Source organism: Anabrus simplex, chromosome 2, assembly GCF_040414725.1.
Source record: "Anabrus simplex isolate iqAnaSimp1 chromosome 2, ASM4041472v1, whole genome shotgun sequence".
Lineage (NCBI taxonomy): Eukaryota > Metazoa > Arthropoda > Insecta > Orthoptera > Tettigoniidae > Anabrus > Anabrus simplex.
The window spans coordinates 623,814,781-623,836,923 of record NC_090266.1 but is presented as its reverse complement, the minus strand read 5'-3'; the positions used below and the strand labels follow the sequence as shown (position 1 = coordinate 623,836,923).

The 22,143-nt window shown below is 40.6% G+C and overlaps 1 protein-coding gene across 1 annotated transcript in view; it reads right to left on the bottom strand.

Annotated features, from left to right (window-relative positions):
- Cadps (calcium-dependent secretion activator 1) overlaps nt 1-22,143 on the bottom strand; it is a 609,066-nt gene that overhangs the window by 136,273 nt on the left and 450,650 nt on the right. Inside the window, exons 26-28 of the mRNA XM_068226018.1 lie at nt 18,100-18,241; nt 5,810-5,965; nt 4,475-4,628 (exon numbers count right to left, since the gene is read on the bottom strand). Coding sequence (XP_068082119.1) covers nt 4,475-4,628; nt 5,810-5,965; nt 18,100-18,241 — 452 coding nt within the window. The remainder of the gene's footprint in view (nt 1-4,474; nt 4,629-5,809; nt 5,966-18,099; nt 18,242-22,143) is intronic.

Below are 22,143 nucleotides of genomic sequence, written 5' to 3'. Positions count from 1 at the left end.
TCTATTCTTGGGTCAGACTGAGTTAGAAACGTGGAACAGGGTAAAGGTTTTGTAAGATTATCTCACCTTACATTACTTTTCGGATAATTATGTGACAGCTACATACATAGCATTTGGCTCACATATGGCTACTGAGTGGGCCAAGAGTTTGATGATTCTGTATTTGATATAAGTAATTGAAATAATGAATTATGCATGTGAAAATTCCAAATTGACTTAACATCGATTAATAGAGAAAAATCAAACGTAAAAGGGATAGAGATACGGCAAAAAGTCATAAGACCAAGGTTGTAGATCATTCCAAATTGAACGGAGATTGTGCAATCCGTTATGTGATAGGAATTTCCGAAGGTCTGCACCATCATTAAAATTGCCTGCATATTTCGATATTTTTCGGGGATAAAAAGTGAAAAATTTAATAATCTAGGATGTTTTCCGTTCGTTACAGGCTAAAACGTATAATTTTGTCAAATTTCAATTATCTTCTTTTTCTTCTGGCAGATTATGCCACAATCTGGATTTTGTGCGAGGCGAGTAAAAATTAGGACTTCCAGGTAACTAAACCAAAAATTATGGAGATGATCATTATTACCCCTTAAACGGAAAGCTGTACGAAAATTTCGCCAAAATAGTCAGTGTAGAGGCACACAGTCGTTACGATTTGATTTATATAGATAAGGAATCTGCTCCATGTAAAACACCCTTCGGGCTATGTGCGCTGGACTTAACATGAAAAAGTGACCATTCATGATATCTCCCTTATTAATCATACTGACGAAAAAATGCACATGAAAAAAAATTGTTTAGAGGTGGAATTCTATCACGTTTGGTCGATTTCGTCAGGTTGGTCTTGTTCTGTATATATTGTGGAAGAGTAAAATAACCATTTCGGTTCCCTATAAACCGCCAGTCCATTCCGGAACATGAAATGTTATTTAAGTTTAAAACCTACCTTTGGACAGGTGGATGCTAAATACAAAGTTTGGTTCGAATGTCGTCAGTAGTTTTCAAGTTGTAAGGAATACGCTTTACACGCACCCGCTCGTGAGTTAAGTCCGATGGGACTTGTACAGAAAAAACGGTCCGTTAATGATATCTCCCTTATTAATCCTCGTATCGAAATGATGCACATGAGGAAAAAGGTTTAGAAATTAATTTCTACCAAGGTAGGTAGATTTCCATTAAGTTTGGTTGTGTATATTTTGTGGAAGTGCAAAATCACTGTTTCGGTTTCGTATAAACCCCCAGTCAGTTCAGAGATTTAGAAACAATATTTGCCCAAAACCTATCAAGGACAGGTGTATTCTAAATGTGAGTCTTGGTGGAAATACATCCAGTAGTTTGTAGCACACGCGTAGATACGGCGTAATTAAGGAAGAAAATAATACAGTTAAGAAAGTTGAAAGTAATAGAAAATGGATTATAACTGAGGACAGCCGGATAACGACAAATATGTAAATGCCAAGTGAATGTATTGGAAAATCAAATGCCCCTCAATAAATTATGCTAGTGTGAGTTATGGATATAATAAAGCGGTAACAGAGGAGAAATTTAGGTCCAGTGATTCTTAGGTAAACAAATAATAAGAAGATGACTAATGGTGTTATTACTTAATCTATTCGAGGGCGGTTATAACATCCAACGATATTCCGCCAATATCCCGCAGATAGGCCGACTGACGCCTCTCTTGCCTTCTACCCAAGGAACAACCATGAATTTAAAAGCATGATGAGGAAAATGGCAATACGTTACTTCCCTGCTGGCATGCAGTCAGAGACGTTGCCATGGTAACCTGTAGGTTCGTTGTCGGTCTGTCGGTCACTCAATGCAGAGCATGATACCAGCGGAAAATTGCAAATTTCTCCGTCATGTGAAGAGTAAGCTAAATTATGAACATAACGAAAGTTGTTTATAATGAAGAGACGTTTCACGTACGGTAAACTAAGTTTACAGAAAATCAATAGTATAATAGAAAATGGAGGAAAACCATTCGGGTTTTCCTATAAACCCCCCGTCTATTCAAGGAGTTTAAAATAATATGCATATCAAAACCTTCCCCGGGATGAGTATACTCTAAATATGAAGTTTGGTTGAGATCTATCCAGCCGTTTCGAAGTGATGGTGGAAAAACCATTCAGGTTTTCCTATAAACCCCCCGTCTATTCAAAGATTTTAAAATGATATGAATATCGAAACCTTTCCCGGGATGAGTATACTCTAAATATGAAGTTTGGTTGAGATCTATCCAGCCGTTTCGACGTGATGGTGGAAAAACCATTCTGGTTTTCCTATAAACCCCCCGTGTATTCAAAGATTTTAAAACGATATGCATATCGAAACCTTCCCCGGGATGAGTATACTCTAAATATGAAGTTTGGTTGAGATCTATCCAGCCGTTTCGACGTGATGGTGGAACAGACAGACAAATAGACAGACAAACAGACAAACAGACAAACAAACAGACACGAAACGTAAAAACCACCGATTCGGTCTTGAGTTGACCTAAAACGGATAAATATCTGAAAAATTGGCAAAACAGAAGAAATTACAGACAGCGGACCCCCTACAATTTTATTTATATAGATTCATACCGACATCTTTCATTTTGTGTGGATTGAGAAACTGATGAGAAGGTAGCCGGCCTGAATGGCTCAGATGGTTGAGGCGCTGGCCTTCTGACCCTAACTTGGCAGGTTCGATCCTGGCTTAGTCTGGTGGTATTTAAAGGTGCTCAAATAAGTCAGCCTCGTGTCGGTAGAGTTACTGGCACGTAAAAGGACCCCTGCGGGACTAAACTCCGGCACCTCGGCGTCTCTCAAAACCGTAAAAGTAGTTAGTGGAACATAAACATTATTATTATTATTATTATTATTATTATTATTATTATTATTATTATTATTATTATTATTATGAGACGTTAAACTAATGGAAACCTAAGGGGAGATCATCACCAAACGAATACTGAAGCTGATAAAATGAACTTATGATTCATTTCATATCGTGACATTTAATTTGTAAGTAAGCAGTGCAGAATAATGGCATACAATGGGAAGTCTACAACATTTTTCAACAATTTCGTTGTTATTATTTTTCATAGCAACTTCATATGCGGGGAACTACCTAAAAATATATTTGTATCATCAGTGTTCATTACTTCGTAAATCATAAGTCATTATAAGTGACGAATCTACGTCGCTACTTTTTCCGAACAGATAGGTTCTCAATTATTTACCCTAGGAGGCTGAGTGAGCCTTATTCCAGACACTCAAACTACTTTATCAAAGCAGGGATCCAGGGATCGAACCTGGGACCTTCTTTAGCGCTCGCTACCTGATAGAAAGATGGCCATAGTTTCAAACATCTCATAGTATAAATATTTATTTATTTATTTATTTATTTATTTATTTATTTATTTATTTATTTATTTATTTATTTATTTATTTATTTATTTATTTATTTACTTCTACAATTATTGGCCTGCCGGCCTGACACTTTGGCTGAATGGTCAGCGTACTCTCCTTCGGTTCAGAGGGTCCCGGGTTCCATTCCCGGTACGGGGACTGTGTGTTTGTATCTGTCCCAATATTCTCCTCTTCATATTCAGAAAACACACCATACTATCAATCACCACAGAAACAAACAATAGTGATGGGCATTAGAAAGGGCATCCGGCCGTAAAACAGAGACAAATCCATACGTGCGACGCAGTTCGCACTCGCAATGCCACAAGTGTACAAAAAAGCGTTAGGAGAAGAACTATGGGATAGCACATTAAACAAAGTGTGGTTCAGAAGTACACATATATGTCTAAATCAGTACAACTAACCAAAATAGCTGCAGAAAGTGTCACATTTATATCCAACAATGGAAGCTGCTAGTCGCTCAATATGTTGGCGCCTTTTGTGGCCTGCACTGTAAAACATTATGGTCAATGGAAAGTTTGTAACCATACTAGCAGCCATGAAGACATTTTCACTACATCATCCGGGCACAGTAAAATTCAGAGCGAGCAGATTTTGACTAAACAATGTTGAAATTGTTAAGGCGTGTAACTTGCGACCCATAAGAGGCTGATTGTAAATGAGAACGTGTATTATCATGATGAAATCTCTGTCAGGAAAGTCATTGCTTCCTCCCTTTTCGCGTTGAATGTTCTCTTGGAGAAGTTTGACATATACTGTATTCTGCCGAAAAATAAGTGTACAATGACTGGATTAACCCTATTGTTTTTGGTGGTTGAATTCCTCCTTGCGTGTCTGTCCTGGCTAAGAATGCAAATTAAGGGAAAATTGTCTTAACTTTATTTTAAGGTAGAATAATCTGGTTTCAGTTATATACCGTCAAGGAATACTCATGCCTCCTTGTTTCACTCATGTATGCCAATATTCTGTCACAATATAGTTGCACTTTGAAGGGCGAAATTCCATTGTTTCGTTGTCAGAGAAACATATGAATGGCTGAAATAATATCTTACCACATCCACGCCATCCACTGCACACAACTTAAACGACTGGTTTTTCGCATCTAGGATGACGTTGACCATAGCACACATTTCTGATGGTATGATATAATCTGTTGATGTGAACGTCACACCCTTCTTCAGCCACTGCTGGAACGCATTCTCAGTCCTGTAAATAAAGTTTTATGCTTTTAGACAATCAAGCGACAGCAATGTTATAGAAATGTCAGAATACTGAATCAGTTATCTAAATTAGAATTTGCTTTACGTTGCACCGACACAGATATGTCTTATGACGGCGATGGGATAGGAAAGGGCTAGGAGTGGGAAGTAACCGACCGTGGTTTTAATTAAGGTACAGCCCCAGCATTTGCCTGGTGTGAAAATGGGAAACCACGGTAAACCATCTTCAGGGCTGCCGACAATGGGGTTCGAACCCACTATCTCCCGAATGCAAGCTCACAGCTGTGCGACCCTAGCCGCACGGCCACTCGCTAGGTGGGCTATACATAAAGTGAGGTGTGATGAAGAGTAGGCTAAATGTAAGCTGGTCGCATTGGATGGCATGCACTGGGGTGCTCTGTGATAAGAATATACCAGTCCACCCGAGGTCCAATGTATATCTAACAGTGATCTGTCCAGTCGCCATGTACAGAGCTGTGTTGGCCAGCAATTGAGAACACAATATACTTCATTTCAATCTGACTGAATTTCTTTCGCATATTCCATACTTCCTCAAGGGTTGCTCGTTTCTCCCAAAAAATAAATGCTGAACCCCAAAATATTCACTGCTGTGGTAATTCCTTATTTTTACTGTAAATAGTATTAACATAACATAACATAACATAACATAACATAACATAACATAACATAACATAACATAACATAACATAACATAACATAACATAACATAACATAACATAACATAACATAACATAACATAACATAACATAACATAACATAACATAACATAACATAACATAACATAACATATAACATAACATAACATAACATAACATAACATAACATAACATAACATAACATAAAACATAACATAACATAACTACCGTGACGCGGATTAACAGGCTCTAGACGTAATAGAAGCTAAGTGAGACGGTCATGCCTTCCCTTCGGGCTAGCAATGGGTCTGCTACAACCCATACCAGGGCGATTTACCTTGGGGAGTTGAGAAATTCTAACAAAGAAGTTTATTGCCACAATGTATGAAAAAAGGTTACGTAGTGTGTTGAGAACTTCGTGAGGTGACCATACTCTTTGTATTACAATTTCAAATCTGGTAATTCTCCTATAACTAAGTGATACTAGGCTGGCAGTTTCATTGTACAGTACCTTTGAATGCACGATTCAATCATATCACATGCCATCAGCTTTAATCGTTGTTCCAGATGTTGTCGAAATTCCGCATCTGGCCAGTGGAGATCTCGAATAAATGACTGTAACGCATCCAGTTTCCAAAACAGGTCTTCAGACGTCGCACAGCCGTTACTGAAAAATGAACATGATACAGTGACATCAGTAAATAAATAGATATAATAATAAGTGTAACTTGCTTTTAACCAGTGATGGGAAGAGTACAAGAAAAGAGTAGCCTGATTGGGCTGAATTAGTTATCTGATAAATATTTTACTCAATTACAAATTACTTTTTCAACAATTAATCTCTAAAATTACAATTATAATTACTTTATAGAATTATTATTCTAGTATTATGGAAATCATCGACGTTTTTCGCATGGGGATGAAGAATACTAAGTTGCAAGGAAAAGATGTCGCTTCATTTTGTGTGGTTTGTTATTTTAGCATAGATATATAAAGTGACTATCATCACTATTATCCGCACACTTTATCTTGGTGCATTTGTGTACGGGGGTGAGGAGTAAGGAGGGAGCTGTCCCGGTATCGATAGTGCTGCCTAGTGCTGCCAACTGAATGAAAATGAAATCTGAATTGAATTGAGAATATGATCGATCGATATGAAATTTCTAAACCGTTATCATCTTAAGCCAACAACTATGTCACATACACATTGTATAACATTATAAAACATTTCTCTATGCGAATCTTGTTCCTAGCATGAATTTTATACTTTGGCTTTGTTGTGTAAACAACAACAGTACTAGTACGTAAAGTGTACGTCAGATGTCGCACAACGATGCTTAAGCGATTCATAGTTTGTGTTTCAAAGATACGAATCTCGAAGATCGCCGAGGTCGACCGATTCAGTACTAGGGTGTAAATGCACCAAGATAAAGTGTGCGGATAATACGTGAGACTAACGATGATACTTTGGAACTTTCGAAATGCTATTTTGCCATTTTTTTAAGTTAATGAATTTTAGTGTTTCAAATAATTTGCCATTTAATCTGCAAATAAATTAATTGGTTGTCATGATTGTCATTGCTAAGCTTCGACATCTTTGGGGGAAAGTACAATTACTGAAATGACGTCCTACAGGGGAACTTGAAGGAATACCTGTGTTTGATTTAGAACAGGGCTTCTCAGGGTGCATGCGCGTGGTGCATGCACTGTGCATGGTGCAAAAGACGACTTGGCTTGGTTGACCAGAGTGCAGACCCCCCACTCCTCGATTTGGAGCAATAGCGCTTACTTTCTCTTTCCTCACGCCTGTCTCGCTCGCTCCGCCTGTCTCCCTCTGCCCCACTTGCGCCGTAGCGCACCAAATCCGGGCTGAGTTGAGCCGAGTATAGCCGAGTAGAGCCGAGCTTAGCCGAGTAGCCCAGAGACGAAGCGTTGATCCGAGCCATGGCGAGCGGCACCGATGCACAGTGCACGGAGCTCTTGCGCCTCGATCTGCACGCGTGAGATTTCGGGCGTTTGAGGCCCTGATTTAGAACATCGTTGGGAAGAGTATGATGTCTTTGAAAGTACTAGAAAACTAAGATAGTACCTCATCCAGTACTGGTAAAGTTACTGGTTCTACTGTAGTACAAATGAAAAATGTTTTTTACACCATAATATTCATAATTAATGTTATCTCGTTTCTGCTTCCGTGCGACGTATGCATATATCAATTACTAGGATGTAACGGTTACTAGAATGTAGTGATTACAATTTTATTTCAAGAAATAAATTACAAGTTAACATTACATTTTGTAAAAAAGTAACAATAACAAGTAAAAATGACTAGGAATTAAATCATTACAAGTAATTGAATACTTTTACTCAGTTACTTCCCAACTCTGCTTTTAACCACTGTTCTATGGAATTGTGTGTCGTGAAGGATGTCGCTTAAATAAGACTGAGTAGGGTCAAGTGGGGAACAGGAAGATGACAATGGTAGAGAAGAAATGTACGTGCAAGTGAGGGAATTTAATATTGTTAAGTGCCTTTGCTGGCAGGACCTAGTGTTTACAGTGCACTATGTCTTCTGGTATGGGCTAGAGCAATTTTGTTACTTTCACTGATCTGTCTCTGTCTTATCCTTAGCTTTGACAATATGAAAGTGACTGAGGTATGAGCGATGCTAGTAATGCCATTCCTTCTGCAGCCAGTCCCTGCTATGAATGGTGTGAAAATGTTGCTCACAGGGTCGATCGGTGCGTGCATTTCAGTGGGCTTGGCAGACTGATATGTAATAGCAACTTCTGGCTCGGTGAGGAAAGCAACGGGAAACTACTTCACTCCTCAGTTCCCTAGTACACCTCTTCAGTGATGCCTGGGCCATCTAAGATAGCTGGTGGCAGAGGTGTTGAGGATCCAACCACCCTTAGGGCTGAAGACTTAACATACACATGCTGTATTGAAAGTATAACACACTATTGCCTTGCCTGTGGATTGTTGTCATTTACATTTCCGGGTGTGAGAGTTTAACATGAAGTTCAGGTCCGACTAGGGAGCGTTTGCACTCGTGGATGTGAGCCAACCGGGCCAAATTAAATTCTCGGACGAACAACAATAACAACAACAGCCACCATCACCTTTTCCAGCTCAGTAAAAATGTAAATTCGTGTCCTTGTCCCAAGGTGGTGCAGCTCTTCTTTGTCACATCCCCAATGGAAGTGAGCTGCGTGTACAATTTTAACCACGTACCAGCCCTCCCGTCAATGTTAAATTTCTGGCAGTACCGAAATTCGAACCTGGGCCCCTGAGGAAGGCATCAAATAGCGCTAAACGTTACACTAGGGAGGTGGACTTCAGCCTAGTGATGCTGCATGGCATTACATTTTTGATATATTTTTTTATAATTTGATTCACGTCGCACCCACACAGATGTGACGATGTGGTAGGAAAGGGCAATGAGTGGGAAGGAAGCGACAGTGGCCTTAATTAAGGTACAGCCCTAGCATTTGCCTGGTGTAAAATGGGAAAACACGGAAAACCGAAAGTTCGAACCCACTATTTCCCGAATGCAAGCTGGTAGCTACGTGACGCAACCCACGTGGCCACTTGCTCGTTTTGAATGTTTTAGTCTATAACGAAGTAATGTGACATGGCGTTAGGTAGGGTTACCATTCTGGCCGTTTTTACCTGTTTTTTTGAGACCCTTCCTCAACCCCCGTTCAGTTTTGCTAGATCCCCGGTTTTTTCGTCTACCATCAAATGATTTTATCTATATATATAATATAACATGTCCTGACTGACTGACTGACTGACTGACTGATTCAGCATCACCGAGCCAAAACTACTGGACATGAAGAAATGAAATTTTGGGGATACATTTATGTTAGCGTGTAGGTGCTCACTAAGGGAGGATTTTTTGATGTTCCGTCGCTAAGGGGGTAAAAAAGGGTGGGTGGGTTGAATTTTTAAAATGAGGATATCTATATCTCAAAAACTTAAAAGTTTACAGACGTAAATATTGGTATTTGGAATCTCCTTTAAAAATAAAGAAACACGTATTCTTTGTTTTAGGAAAATCTCATTAGGGGGGATAAAAAAGGGGGAAAAGGGGTTGAACACCTAGAGTAGACATCTAACCTTCTGGCTACTTCAACTTTGTATTTCATTCTATTTTTAGATTTAAGTATAACTTATTTGCTATCATGTATGCTCTCTAGCAAGTCTTTGCTGAACTCATTTTAAAGTTTACAAAACTGAAGGCGACGCTCAGTCCTTATTTGTATTTCACTGGTTAACTGTTTAAAAAGAGACAGACCGGCAAGCAATGAAAAATGGTGTGTTATTTTTAAATTGTGTTAATATTATTGTCGACTCGGTACTTTTTTCTTGATGAAATAAGTGCTTTAAGAACTTTCAACAATATGAATTGTGCAAATTTAGTAGGGAACAGTGTTGCAGAGAAAAGGCACCAATAAATCACTCGTGGGCTGCAATAATGGCTGAACTAAAAAAAATACGAAATCGGAGTTATTGTAGATTATAACACTGTCCGTAAATTTGTTTCATTCTTATAAGCCGCAAACTCCCAAGATTGTCCAACATATAATTTATATTAAAAACATTGCAGCAATGGTAACAAAGCTCAAAACTTCTAGGTCATGGTCTCGGCAAGGGAAATGAAGGACCAATTTTTGGGTAACATTTTTATTAACTGAACTCCTATTGAGACATTTAATAACGCTATCCCATAGATTAGTCGTATGATTTCTGCATTTCTTTACTAAGGGAAACTTTGTATTCATTTATCTCAGAACTTGATTTTTTGAGTTGTGTCACTATTGCAGCCCATGAGCGACATGTCCAGTGATGCTGATTGGGTTGAATTGTTACGAGCGGTGCAGTACTACTTTGCCATACCTGCACATAACGCAGCCGTACACAGAATATTTTCTCTTCTAAATAATCAATATGGCATTTTTTATCTTTTGTTATTCTTAGCTCAACTCAAGAGACATTTTATAGTACAGGTGTAAAATAACTAGAGAGCAATTTTATCTTTTCTGGGCTCTGTATTATAATACTAACTCATCGAAAGGTTTTTCTCGCAAATGGAGAGGCTTCAGGAGGGTCGTAGTCGAAACCAACGCATAAATCTCGCTCACTCTTCTCATAAAATTTTATTTCTTAACCAAATCATTTCCTCTATTTCCGATTCAGTGTGCTCTATTTTATTAAGCACCTCCTACCTCACCAAAACCATTATAACCCCCCGGATACCTACCTCTTCACACTGTTCTTTGTTTTTCCTTATAATAGACTGTAAATCCTTCTAGTTGTATTTTACTTCCCGGAGCAATCCAGCTCTCTACACAAGCAAGCCTCCCTCAACTCTTTAATATACCAGGTGGCTCCCGGACGCCGTACTTTCTACTTATACATGTCCCGCATGCATAAGTGATGTGTGGGGTGTCTACCACCTAATTTTAACAGGGGAACGACTGCCAGCGGGCAGGTTACGTCAGAATATGAAGAGATAAGAAACAGAGTCACACTCGCAGCATGTTACTCAGCGTTCCCGGTCGAATGCACCCCTTGCATTAGTAAACATCGTTTTCGACCGCATACTTCTAGGCTGGTGTATGGTACAGCCGCACTATATTTACTGTCTGCTTATCGACAATGGCTAGTGCGTTCAGCAGCGATGAATACACATACATTACTTTTAACTGGACTGCCAGGTCGGAATGCAACCGAAGCTCCAAACAGACATATGCCGTCTACACAAGTATTTCACCGAACAGTACCGTGTTTGTTTCATACAAGCAACTCTTTTATCGCGTGGAATGTCTACACGTGTATAAATTAACACGTTATTAAATTTCCTTTTCTGCATCTTTGGCGTGTTACCAAACAATTGCGGCGATTAGGGGGTGGGGCGAGAAGGAAACGTCGCCCCCGCCCCTCGCCACTTTGTGGAGTAAACATTACATATTCACTTTAGCCACCTGGAACTAGGAATTTTTTTTTGCTAATTGCTTTACGTCGCACCGACACAGATAGGACTTATGGCGACGATGAGACAGGGAAGGGCTACGCGTGGAAAGGAAACGGTAATGGCCTTAAATAAGGTACAGCCCCAGCATTTGCCTGGTGTGAAAATGGGAAACCACGGAAAACCGTCTTCAGGGCTGCCGACAGTGGGATTCGAAACCACTATCACCCGGGTGTGAGCTCGCAGCTGCGCGGCCCTAACTCCATGGCTAGCTCAGCCGGTACAATTAAATAGAAGTACGGCATGATCATGGAATTAAAAGTTATTTAGTATTTTAATACACACTAAGGAACTAACAGACACTGAAGAGGCTGCCAGACTGACGAATGCGTGCGTCATACGGGTGAATTATAACTCAGTGTCCACGACCTTGGCGAAAACATTACACCCCTACTACCCTTCCCCACAGCACATGCAAAGTCTCCACTACTTGCCGTAGCGCTATACAAATCGGTTAGCCGCGACGAACGGCATTTGGTGCTTATTTCCGCCAAACATTATGTTAATAAAATTAAAGAAAATAAAGGAAAGAATTAGCAGATAAGACACAAAGGCTTGTGCAGATAACGTTTCTTTTAAAACTAATTGGCTGTGAGCTTGCATCCGGGAGATCGTGGATTCGAATCCCACTGTGGGCAGCCCTGAAGATGGTTTTCCGTGGTTTCCCATTTTCACACCACGCAAATGCTGGTGCTGTACCTTAATTAAGGCTACGGCCGCTTCCTTCCAACTCCTAGGCCTTTCCTATCCCATCGTCGCCATAAGTCCTATCTGTGTCGGTGCGACGTAAAGCAATTAGCAAAAAAAAATCCTAGTTCCAGGTGGCTAAAGTGAATATGTAATGTTTACTCCACAAAGTGGCGAGGGGCGGGGGCGACGTTCCCTTCTCGCCCCACCCCCTAATCACCGCAACTGTTTGGTAACACGCCAAAGATGCAGAAAAGGAAATTTAATAACGTGTTAATTTATACACGTGTAGACATTCCACGCGATAAAAGAGTTGCTTGTATGAAACAAAACACGGTACTGTTCGGTGAAATACTTGTGTAGACGGCATATGTCTGTTTGGAGCTTCGGTTGCATTCCGACCTGGCAGTCCAGTTAAAAGTAATGTATGTGTATTCATCGCTGCTGAACACACTAGCCATTGTCGATAAGCAGACAGTAAATATAGTGCGGCTGTACCATACACCAGCCTAGAAGTATGCGGTCGAAAACGATGTTTACTAATGCAAGGGGTGCATTCGACCGGGAACGCTGAGTAACATAATGCGAGTGTGACTGTTTCTTATCTCTTCATATTCTGACGTAACCTGCCCGCTGGCAGTCGTTCCCCTGTTAAAATTAGGTGGTAGACACCCCACACATCACTTATGCATGCGGGACATTTATTAGTAGAAAGTACGGCGTCCGGGAGCCACCTGGTATATGTTTTGAACAATTTGCTTTACGTTGCACCGACACAGATAGGTCTATTCACTTTCTTGTCCGTCGCACTTCGAACTGATTTACACGCTGAGCTCAGCCGTCCCCTACGTCTTCATTTTTCATCGGCCATTGTCCTTTCGGTGTTGTTGTCCATCTCCTTTAACTGATCGAATGACCATGTTCGACTTCACTTCCCATCACCCATCACTAACTGATTTCCCCTTACGTAGGTGACGAGTCCAGAACGCCTACCTTTCCCCATATGGAATCAGAGAGTTTTTTAGTTCCTACAAACTTCTCTCTCCATTTCCTGTTTGATCCATACTTTTCAGCCTTTCAAGTGACGCGTGCGGTCCAAGATCATCTTCGCCATTGTGGTTGAAACAAGCCTCACTCTCACTGGACGCTGATCAATTACCACCCCAACCGCTGGATAACTTTAATATCGGCTTCCCTGCAGCAGATCTTCAAATTTCCATTTATTAGTCCTAGTATTTTAGCTACTAGATCTTATTTGGCGTCCTCCGGTAACCCGTATATAAAGATATTTTTCTTACGAGTTTACAGCTGATGTTTTCTCCCTTGCCATCTCAGTTCCTTTATCTTCACTTCCATTTTCTTCACCTTGTTTTTCAAACTGTCTGTTCCCTTGTTCTTTCAGACCACTATCTCTGTTACATTTTCGAGTTCCTTTTTCATTTTTTTTTGCTATTTGCTTTACGTCGCACTGACACAGATAGGTCTTATGGCGACGATGGGATAGGAAAGGCCTACGAAAGGGAAGAAAGCGGCCCTGGCCTTAATTAAGGGACAGCATTTGCCTGGTGTGAAAATGAGAAACTACGGCAAAACCATCTTCAGGGATGCCGACAGTGGGATTCGAACCCACCATCTCCCGGATAAGCTCACAGCTGCACGCCCCTAACCGCACGGCCAGCTCGCCCGGTAGTTCCTTTTTTCATAAAATCCTTTAATTCTCTTAATTTTTCGGCTTACTCCCGTAGATGCTCTCTGGTCTGTTTTGCCTGGAAAGCCTCCATGACAATTTCTTTCCCCGTCCAACGGGACCAGTAGGACCGGGAATCGAATACGGGCCTACAAGGACGGTAGCTAATAGAGCTACCCGTTTCACTTCGTAATGCATTATAGGCACAGCAAAGTTAACATTCTGAGCAATGGTCTCCTTCAAGGATCAGTGCTATCTCCGCTGTTGTTTAACCACAAAATTACAAATATGCCTAACAGCATCTCCCGGAAGTTTGCTGGTGCTGACTGTCTATCATAAGTTACTCAAAACAATTGTAAGAATATGATAGAGGCGAACTTAAAAATACAGATAGTGCAACTATAACGCAGTACTTCAGGAAGTGGTGCTTAACAACAAGCGCCAGTAAAACGGAAACCTGTTTCTTTCCACCTAGAAAATAGCAAGCATATACTAAACTTCATGTTTCACTCAATGAAATTTCTCTGCCCCACAACACCAATTCCAGGCACCTTGGAATAACTATTGACAGGACGTTGTCTTTCAACAAGCATCTTTCTAACAGCGCTGCTAAATTAAGAACACCGATCTCGATAGGTGCAGTCGCTTAAGTGCGGCCAGTATCCAGTATTCGGGAGATAGTAGGTTCGAACCCCACTGTCGGCAGCCCTGAAGATGGTTTTCCGTGCTATCTCATTTTCACACCAGACAGGTGCTGGGGCAGTACCTTAATTAAGGCCACGGACGCTTCCTTCCCACTCCTAGCCCTTTCCTGTCCCAAAGTCGCCATAGGACCTATCTGTTTCGGTGCAACATAAGGCAACTTGTTATGAAAAAAATTTAAGAACAAGGAACAATATACTTCACAAACTTGCTGGTTCAACAGGAGGAGCTTCTGCATCCACTCTATGTACATCACCTTTGGATTTTGTATATTCGTCAGCAGAGTATTGCTCTTCAGTCTGGCTGAACAGCCCTCATGTTAAGAAAATTGATGTAGTCTTCAACCAGACTATGCACATCGTCAGTAGTACTGTTAAATCTACCTCTGTCCACTGGTTGCCTGTGCTGTGCTACATAATACGCACAAGATTGAGAAGAACTGTCTGGTGTGGTTTTATGGCAGAATATCATTGAATCGGGTCCTGTCATTCACGCTAATATAGCTGTAGGATTTCAGAAAGTGAAACCTAGATCACCAACAGACCGAACAGCACAAGAACTGACCTCCAGAGATCTCAGTGCGGCTTTTTGATTGGCGCAGTAAGAGTTGTATGTTTTATGCCCAGGACCCTCCGAATGGATCTGACCTACCACGGAGAAATTGGGTTGCCCTTAACAGAGTCCGAACAAGTCAAGGACATTGCGGCTCATTGCTATACCGGGTCAGTCAGCCGCACCTGACGTTTTATGTTGTTCGGCCTCCCACCGAACGACACTGGTGGCGTTGTGGTCTATACTCCTTTACTTTTGACCAAGCAACAATCGCCTTAATCACTCACTGCACCATTACCTTTGCAAAAACATGTACCGTGTGCGACAGGCATGCACACAATGCATCAAACTGTCATACGGTTATGTAAAAAGTACGTACCAATTATGAGCTTTCAGTAGGGTATGAAATGAACTCTAAAACCGCTGGCATACTGATAGAAAACGTGTGTGCATTTGTGAAGCGGAAGTAGTAGTCCATCTAGTAGGCTTTCTGGAAACCTACTCGCTGGAGTCACCGTGGTGTCATAGGTTAAGTGCGGTGTTGTTAATACAGCTGCGTTTGGTAGGTGGGCTTGAATCCCGCTTGAGCCTATCAATTTTATTCGCATTTTGTACTTCGATAATCATCCAGAGAGCACAATGTACTCGAATGCCCTCACGTCGTAATTAATTAATTAAATAGCCCACGATTTATTTATTTTGGCACTGTTCTAAGCCATTTTTCACCTTCATCACGACGCGCAGGTCGCCTACGTGAGTAAAATCAAAAGACCTGCACCTGGCGAGCCAAATATGTCCTCGGACACTCCCGGCACTAAAAGCCACACGCCATTTGATTTCAGGGCTGCTTACGTGGATGTTTTATAAGCGGGGCAGGACGAGGATAGAATGGTTGGGGATTTGAATTCGCGTGACTGAGCAACAGCCTGTTAGCGCAGTAAGTGTTTAAATATATGGCCTTCTGGAGTAATGCACATTTCAGCACGCCATTGAACTGTCATTGGGCTCTTTGTAGCATTGTAGGTGTTACGGATTCACAGGCTTCAGTAATAAGGTTTCGAAGGCTTTCAGGATTTTTCGGCTTCAAATAGCCTCATAAGACGAAGTCCAGTGGCGTCAAATCGGGCGATCTAGCAGGCCAGGTGACAAGTCCTCCCCTTCCTATCCATCGACCGGGATGTGTAACATTCAGGTCGTTGCGAACATCTGCTGACATATGAGTGGGAGCTCCGTTATGTTGATACCACATGGTTACACGCTCACCCAGGGGCACGAAATCTAGCAGCAATGGTAGTTGGTCTTGAAGAAACTGTAGGTACCGGGCTCCTGTCAAATGATCCTCAAAGAAATATAGTCCAATTAGGTGATCACCCAGTATACCACACCAGACATTTACTCCCCATTGTGCCTGAAATGCTGCCTGCCTTACCCAGTGGGGATTTTCAACACTCCAGTAGTGCATATTATGCCGATTCACAGAGCCATTATTATGAAATCGTGCCTCGTCCGAAAATAAAATGTGAGATACAAACGCTGGATCATTTGCTTTTTTTTGCTAGTTGCTTTACGTAGCACCGACACAGATGGATCATTTGCCACTTGCGTCAGTATCCACGCACAGAAATCAACACGAATTTCGAAATCTCGTCCGTGGAGTTCTTGATGTAGTTGCAGGTGATATGGACGGAACAAACTGGAATGCAATATCATTACAACAGACGACTGGCTGATGTTGACCTGTTGTGCTACTACACGGGTACTCGTGTGAGGATTCTCCCGGAAATTGTCCAAAACCATCTCAGCAGTTTCACCGGACGTAACTGGTGCCTCTCTAACAGGACCTGTTCGGGAAAGTGACGAAGTTATATCCAAACGTCGCTCCACCCTCCTAAACGTATTTGCGTTTGGTTGTTGTCTGTGTGGAAATCTTTCCTTATACAGGCGCTGCGCTTTCTGTGCCTTCTGTCTTGCTTCACCGTAGATGAGGAGCATGTCAACATACTCATCTGCTGAATACATAGCGAAGAAATGACTAGGACTACTGGGCTACACCAAGTGTTAGGTCACTACACATTCAACATGCATGCTATTGGTCGAATGCATCACTAATGGCCACTTATTTGATCCTTAAAGTTTAAAATGTGAATAAAAACATTTTTCACTCATGGGATTCGAACCTACCTACCAACGAAACATGCGTTAACACGCCTGCGGTTAGTCCACTACACCACGGTGATTGGTGCCTTACTTGGTGTAAAACTACGTCTCGCTTCACAAACTCAGACACGTTTTCTATCAGTATGCCATCGCTTTTAGCGATAATTTCATAACCAATCGAAAGCTTATAATTGGCACGTACATTTTACATAACCGTATGGCAGTTTGATATATTGTGTAAATAGCTGTCGCATACATGTTTTTGCAAAAGTCGTGCAGCGATGACACAGTGAGTGCTTTAAAGGAGACTGTAGCTTGGTATATGGCAAAGGAAAGTCGACCATCACCCCAGTGACATTCAGTGGGATGCCTAACAGCATAAAACGTGAGGCGCGGCTGACTCACCCAATATAAATGGGGCATGTAACCTCCCCAACATGTGATGTTGGTGATGCAAATCAGACAGTCCAACATGTTGTTACGGATTGTTTGAAGAGGTCGTTTTCAGGATCTACAGAGAACTTCGTGAACGGTTATGAACAGGCAGTGAATAGGCTGGACAAATTAGATCTGATATTATGACTCTCCAGTGCTCTGCTGACTGTCAATTTGTGACATATCTGTTTATGTAGACATGTGTAAATGTACATGTTAATTTGTATACATGTGGTGTCATAAGCTAAATAAATAATAACCGTTTCACTATGGAGGTGCACACTGATATAGTGGGACGTGTACTGTCTATGAATTTAAAAGACTACAACTCGAAGAAAGTAAACTGAATTGTTAGCTGAATAGTGGACAGCAAGTATGGAAAATGTTATAAACCTGAAGGTGAATCCACTTAACTTGCATACGCGAAGCAGTTGGATAAACTGTCTTATTGTAAACAGTAACATACTAGCGATTTTGAGGGATGACATTAAGGCCATTTCCATAAAAGCTAATTTCTAATGTTCAATTTACGAAACAACCAACTTACCCTTTTATTTCCCACCTTTCCTTCTCAAATCCCTTGTGAATGGACTGCGCAATGGATGACTCCATCAGGTCTACATATCTCACAACGAGTGGCGCGAAGGTATCTCGAAGATGCTGATGAAATCGTCCATTCTTCAAGTTGTCTGAAATTTGCAGAGAATTTACCATTTGAATGAGAGGAGAGGAAAAGTAATAAGAATCATATAGTTTAGAGCTAAAGCACAATAAGGTTACCAGACGTCTCCGTTTTCCAGGACAGTCACCGGATTTCACGTTTTGTCCCTAGAATGTCCTCGGATTTCATCATTTGCCCCCAGAAATCTCCAGATATTCAGTATTTATTATTAGTATAATTTTACATGAACAATAATATTTTATAACTCGTCATTTTCATAATCTCTAGAAGAATTAATGCTGTCCCTTCAATGTGCTCTTTGGTTGTGATCTCTTTGGTCTACTGCTTACAGTTATGTACCATGTGCTTCTTGAATATAAGCGAATGTCGGTTTCGGATCGTGTTCGCATTTATCGCGAAATTATGTGAAAATAATTAAGTTTAATGGCTGTACGAATATACGTTAGGTATCTTCACTGATATTTAACGTCACAACTTTAATAATTCTCTAAACATGTTGTATTTTACAGTTAAATTTAATCTTTTCACGTTAAAATTTCTATGTTCCATGCACGGATGGCCACTTCAACCCGTTCGACATTATACTGACACCTGTTTCGTATTGTGACTCCTTTATAGAAGGTCCGATTATTTCGAATCTTATTGCTGTGAAGTTTCTTGTGACGTTTTTAGGATGGTATTCTCACCTTTATTAACTTTTTCATATTTCCGTGTTAAAACTAACACATTTTCTTACCGCTGTGTCATTAGAATGTTAGCTATAAGTTCTATGTTAGATTATTATTGTTATTAATTCGCGGCTAATTCACGAAAATATAGTTTGTTTACCATAGCCACGCCTACTGCCATACAGTACTTAAAATTGTCTCGCCAGCTCTTCGCATCTCACTTCATCCAGCGCAACCCAACTCTTGATTGTGAACTTCGTTTAAGGTCATGGTATAGCCTCAGTCATGTTGACTTTCTGATCAACGTTCAGCTGCTTAACCACCAGCCAGTTGATCGCTTAAGGACACTACATCTGCGGCCCAGTCTTTGAATCTCGAACTTGGACTTCTACAACTTCACGTAAAATTATATGTCGAAATTTAAACAACTTTTACTAGTGTTATTAAGCTTCTGAGAAGTTAAGTATTTTAAAAAAGGCAGTAATCATTTGAACTTTTAGAGATTTTCTTTAACTTCACCGTAAGTGGACAATATTTTTAAACAATCTGTTTACATTAACTTTCACAATTAACGTTTAATCTAAGCCTGCTTGGCTGGACTTACCGCATCACTAGTTTTCCCTCTTAATGTTGCTGACTAGTTAACCGTGCTTCCTAGCTCACATCAACTTAAGTTATAGTGAGCATTTCTTTGCCATTTCACAGTGTTAAAACTTACTAATGAGGTACTTCACCTCTTTTTCAAGTTTTTTTTTTCTTCGTGAATAATATTTGTATCAATTTTCACGACTTTCTTTGTTATTACGAACTTAAACAATCTGTACTTGCTATCGAGCTGTTTCACCTCTCTTTATGCTAACTCTTTTATTCAAACATCATTGTATCAATTATTCAACTTTCCCTTACACTGCATAGTTAAAATTTTAAATTATCATTCATTTTTGTTTTGAATCATTATGACTTTATTAAACCTTTGTAATTAATAACTGTCTTTCACCCCATGATATTCCATCACCTGGTATGTCCATACCTTTAAATGTTCCAGTCCATCTTCCTAAGTACTCCCACTAACCTGTTCGACTATTTAACAGAGTGTGTAACTTCCATTTGGTCTGCAGCAGTTCGCAATATCTGTGAATACCTGGTACATTTTCATGTTGATAAACGTTATTAGAACAGTTTATAGAGTTTGTAAGTATCTAAAAAGAAAAGTGTTCACCAGGTGTTACGTTATTGAGAGCGTTTCGTTTCCTCCGTCGAGGTATACATGGATTTGTTGCTTTTGTTCCTTGTGCCAAACTACGGGAATGGTCGTTGTAGATCACATTGAAATACAGTCTGTAAAGTGGTAATATAAAAAAATGAAGTGGAGTATGGCTTTTAGTGCCAGGAGTGTCCCAGGGAAAGTTCGGTTCGCCAGTCGCAGGTATTATTATTTGACTCCTGTAGGCGACCTGCGCGTCGTGATGAGGATGAAATGATGAAGACGACACATACACCCAGTCCCCGTGCCAATTAACCAATTATGGTTAAAATTCCCGACCCTGTCGGTAATCGAACCCGCAGCCCCTGTGACCAAAGGCCAGCACGCTAACCATTTAGCCACGGAGCCTGACAAGTGATTAAATAAGGAGTATGTAAGTGGAATGAGAATGAGAATTGCTAAGCATGCATCACTAAAACCGAAAGGTAAACTTACATGCAACACAATACAAAAGCAGATTTTACTTATGTTTGTATCTCTTTCCGGAAATTGTGAAAAAATCTAGTAATCTTAACATTATAATAGACTATAATATAAGGCAATGAGTGTACTAACTTGGTTGTTCTACATTTTCTTTGTATAACGGTGACCTTGAATTTCCACCTCTGATTCATAAGTTTTTATTGTATTATCCCTAGCTATAATAACCGTTTTTCTTAATACATTTCTAAAGTACTTAGAACCATATTTTACAGTATTGCTAAATAGCAGTTGATTACTTGAAAATCAAGACTGATTCTTTACGTACATAAACACGATGACAGTAAAAACTTAAGCAACCAGGAAGAATGATCCAGTTTGGGTGTAATGTGGTACACGTGCTTGCCATATAAGTGTGTACATTATTAGAGTAAAAATAAGTGGCGTATCTGTGAGCTTGCGTTCGGGAGATGATGTGCCCGAAACCCATCGTTGACAGCTCTGAACGTATTTTCCCGTGGTTTCCCATTTCACACCAGGCAAATGCTGGGGCTGTACCTTAATTAAGGCCACGGCTGCTTCCCTCCCAACCGAGCTCGATAGCTGCAGTCGCTTAAGTGCGGCCAGTATCCAGTATTCGGAAGATAGTAGGTTCGAACCCCACAGTCGGCATCCCTGAAAATGGTTTTCCGTGGTTTCCCATTTTCACACCAGGCAAATACTGGGGATGTACCTTAATTAAGGCCATGGCCGCTTCCTTCTCACTCCTAGCCCTTCCCTGTCCCATCGTCGCCATAAGACCTATCTGTGTCGGTGCGACGTAGAACAACTAGCAAAAAACATAGTTTCCCTCCCAATCCTAACTTTTTCCTATCCTTGCATCGCCGAGAACCTTCGATGTGTCAGTGCAACGTTAAACCACTAGGGAAAAGAATAAAGTGGAAAGAAGCAAGAGATGATGGAAAGGTAAGTATAATATAAAACAACCTTTTATTTAATGATTTTGTTAAACATTGAAATCTGCAAGCGCAACTATCCTCTTGAAAACATATTTGAATATTACTTATATTTTTAAGTCTGAGACGTAGGCCTACATGAAGCACGACATTGGTAGGATTGCAGTAACAGTGCCTTCTACTTGTCGATCTAAATGCAACTTTCCTTTCTCACTTTTTGAGTTTCAAGACCTTGCTTCAGTTCATAAGACAGACGTAAATATTTCAAACTTGAATGAATTATTTCGATTTCAGAAAGACTGAAATTGATGGTGCTGCAGTTTCAAATCACACGTAACTCTGTTATTCTGAACACAGACTATTCAATGACAGGTATATTGAGTTTGTGACGTGTTTAGTATGGCCCAAAGCAGTAACTCTTATAGGATGGGTCAGGTACGAGCAGATCTTGATATTGCGGACTACATTTTGATTTCTTACGATTTACTAAGAATCACATGCAGGCACTGTTTCCGTAAGCCAGACATGACAAACCGTGTTATAGATGACACTGGCCATAGGCGCAGGTGGCTAACGTGTTCTACCGCGGCTGGTTTGACAG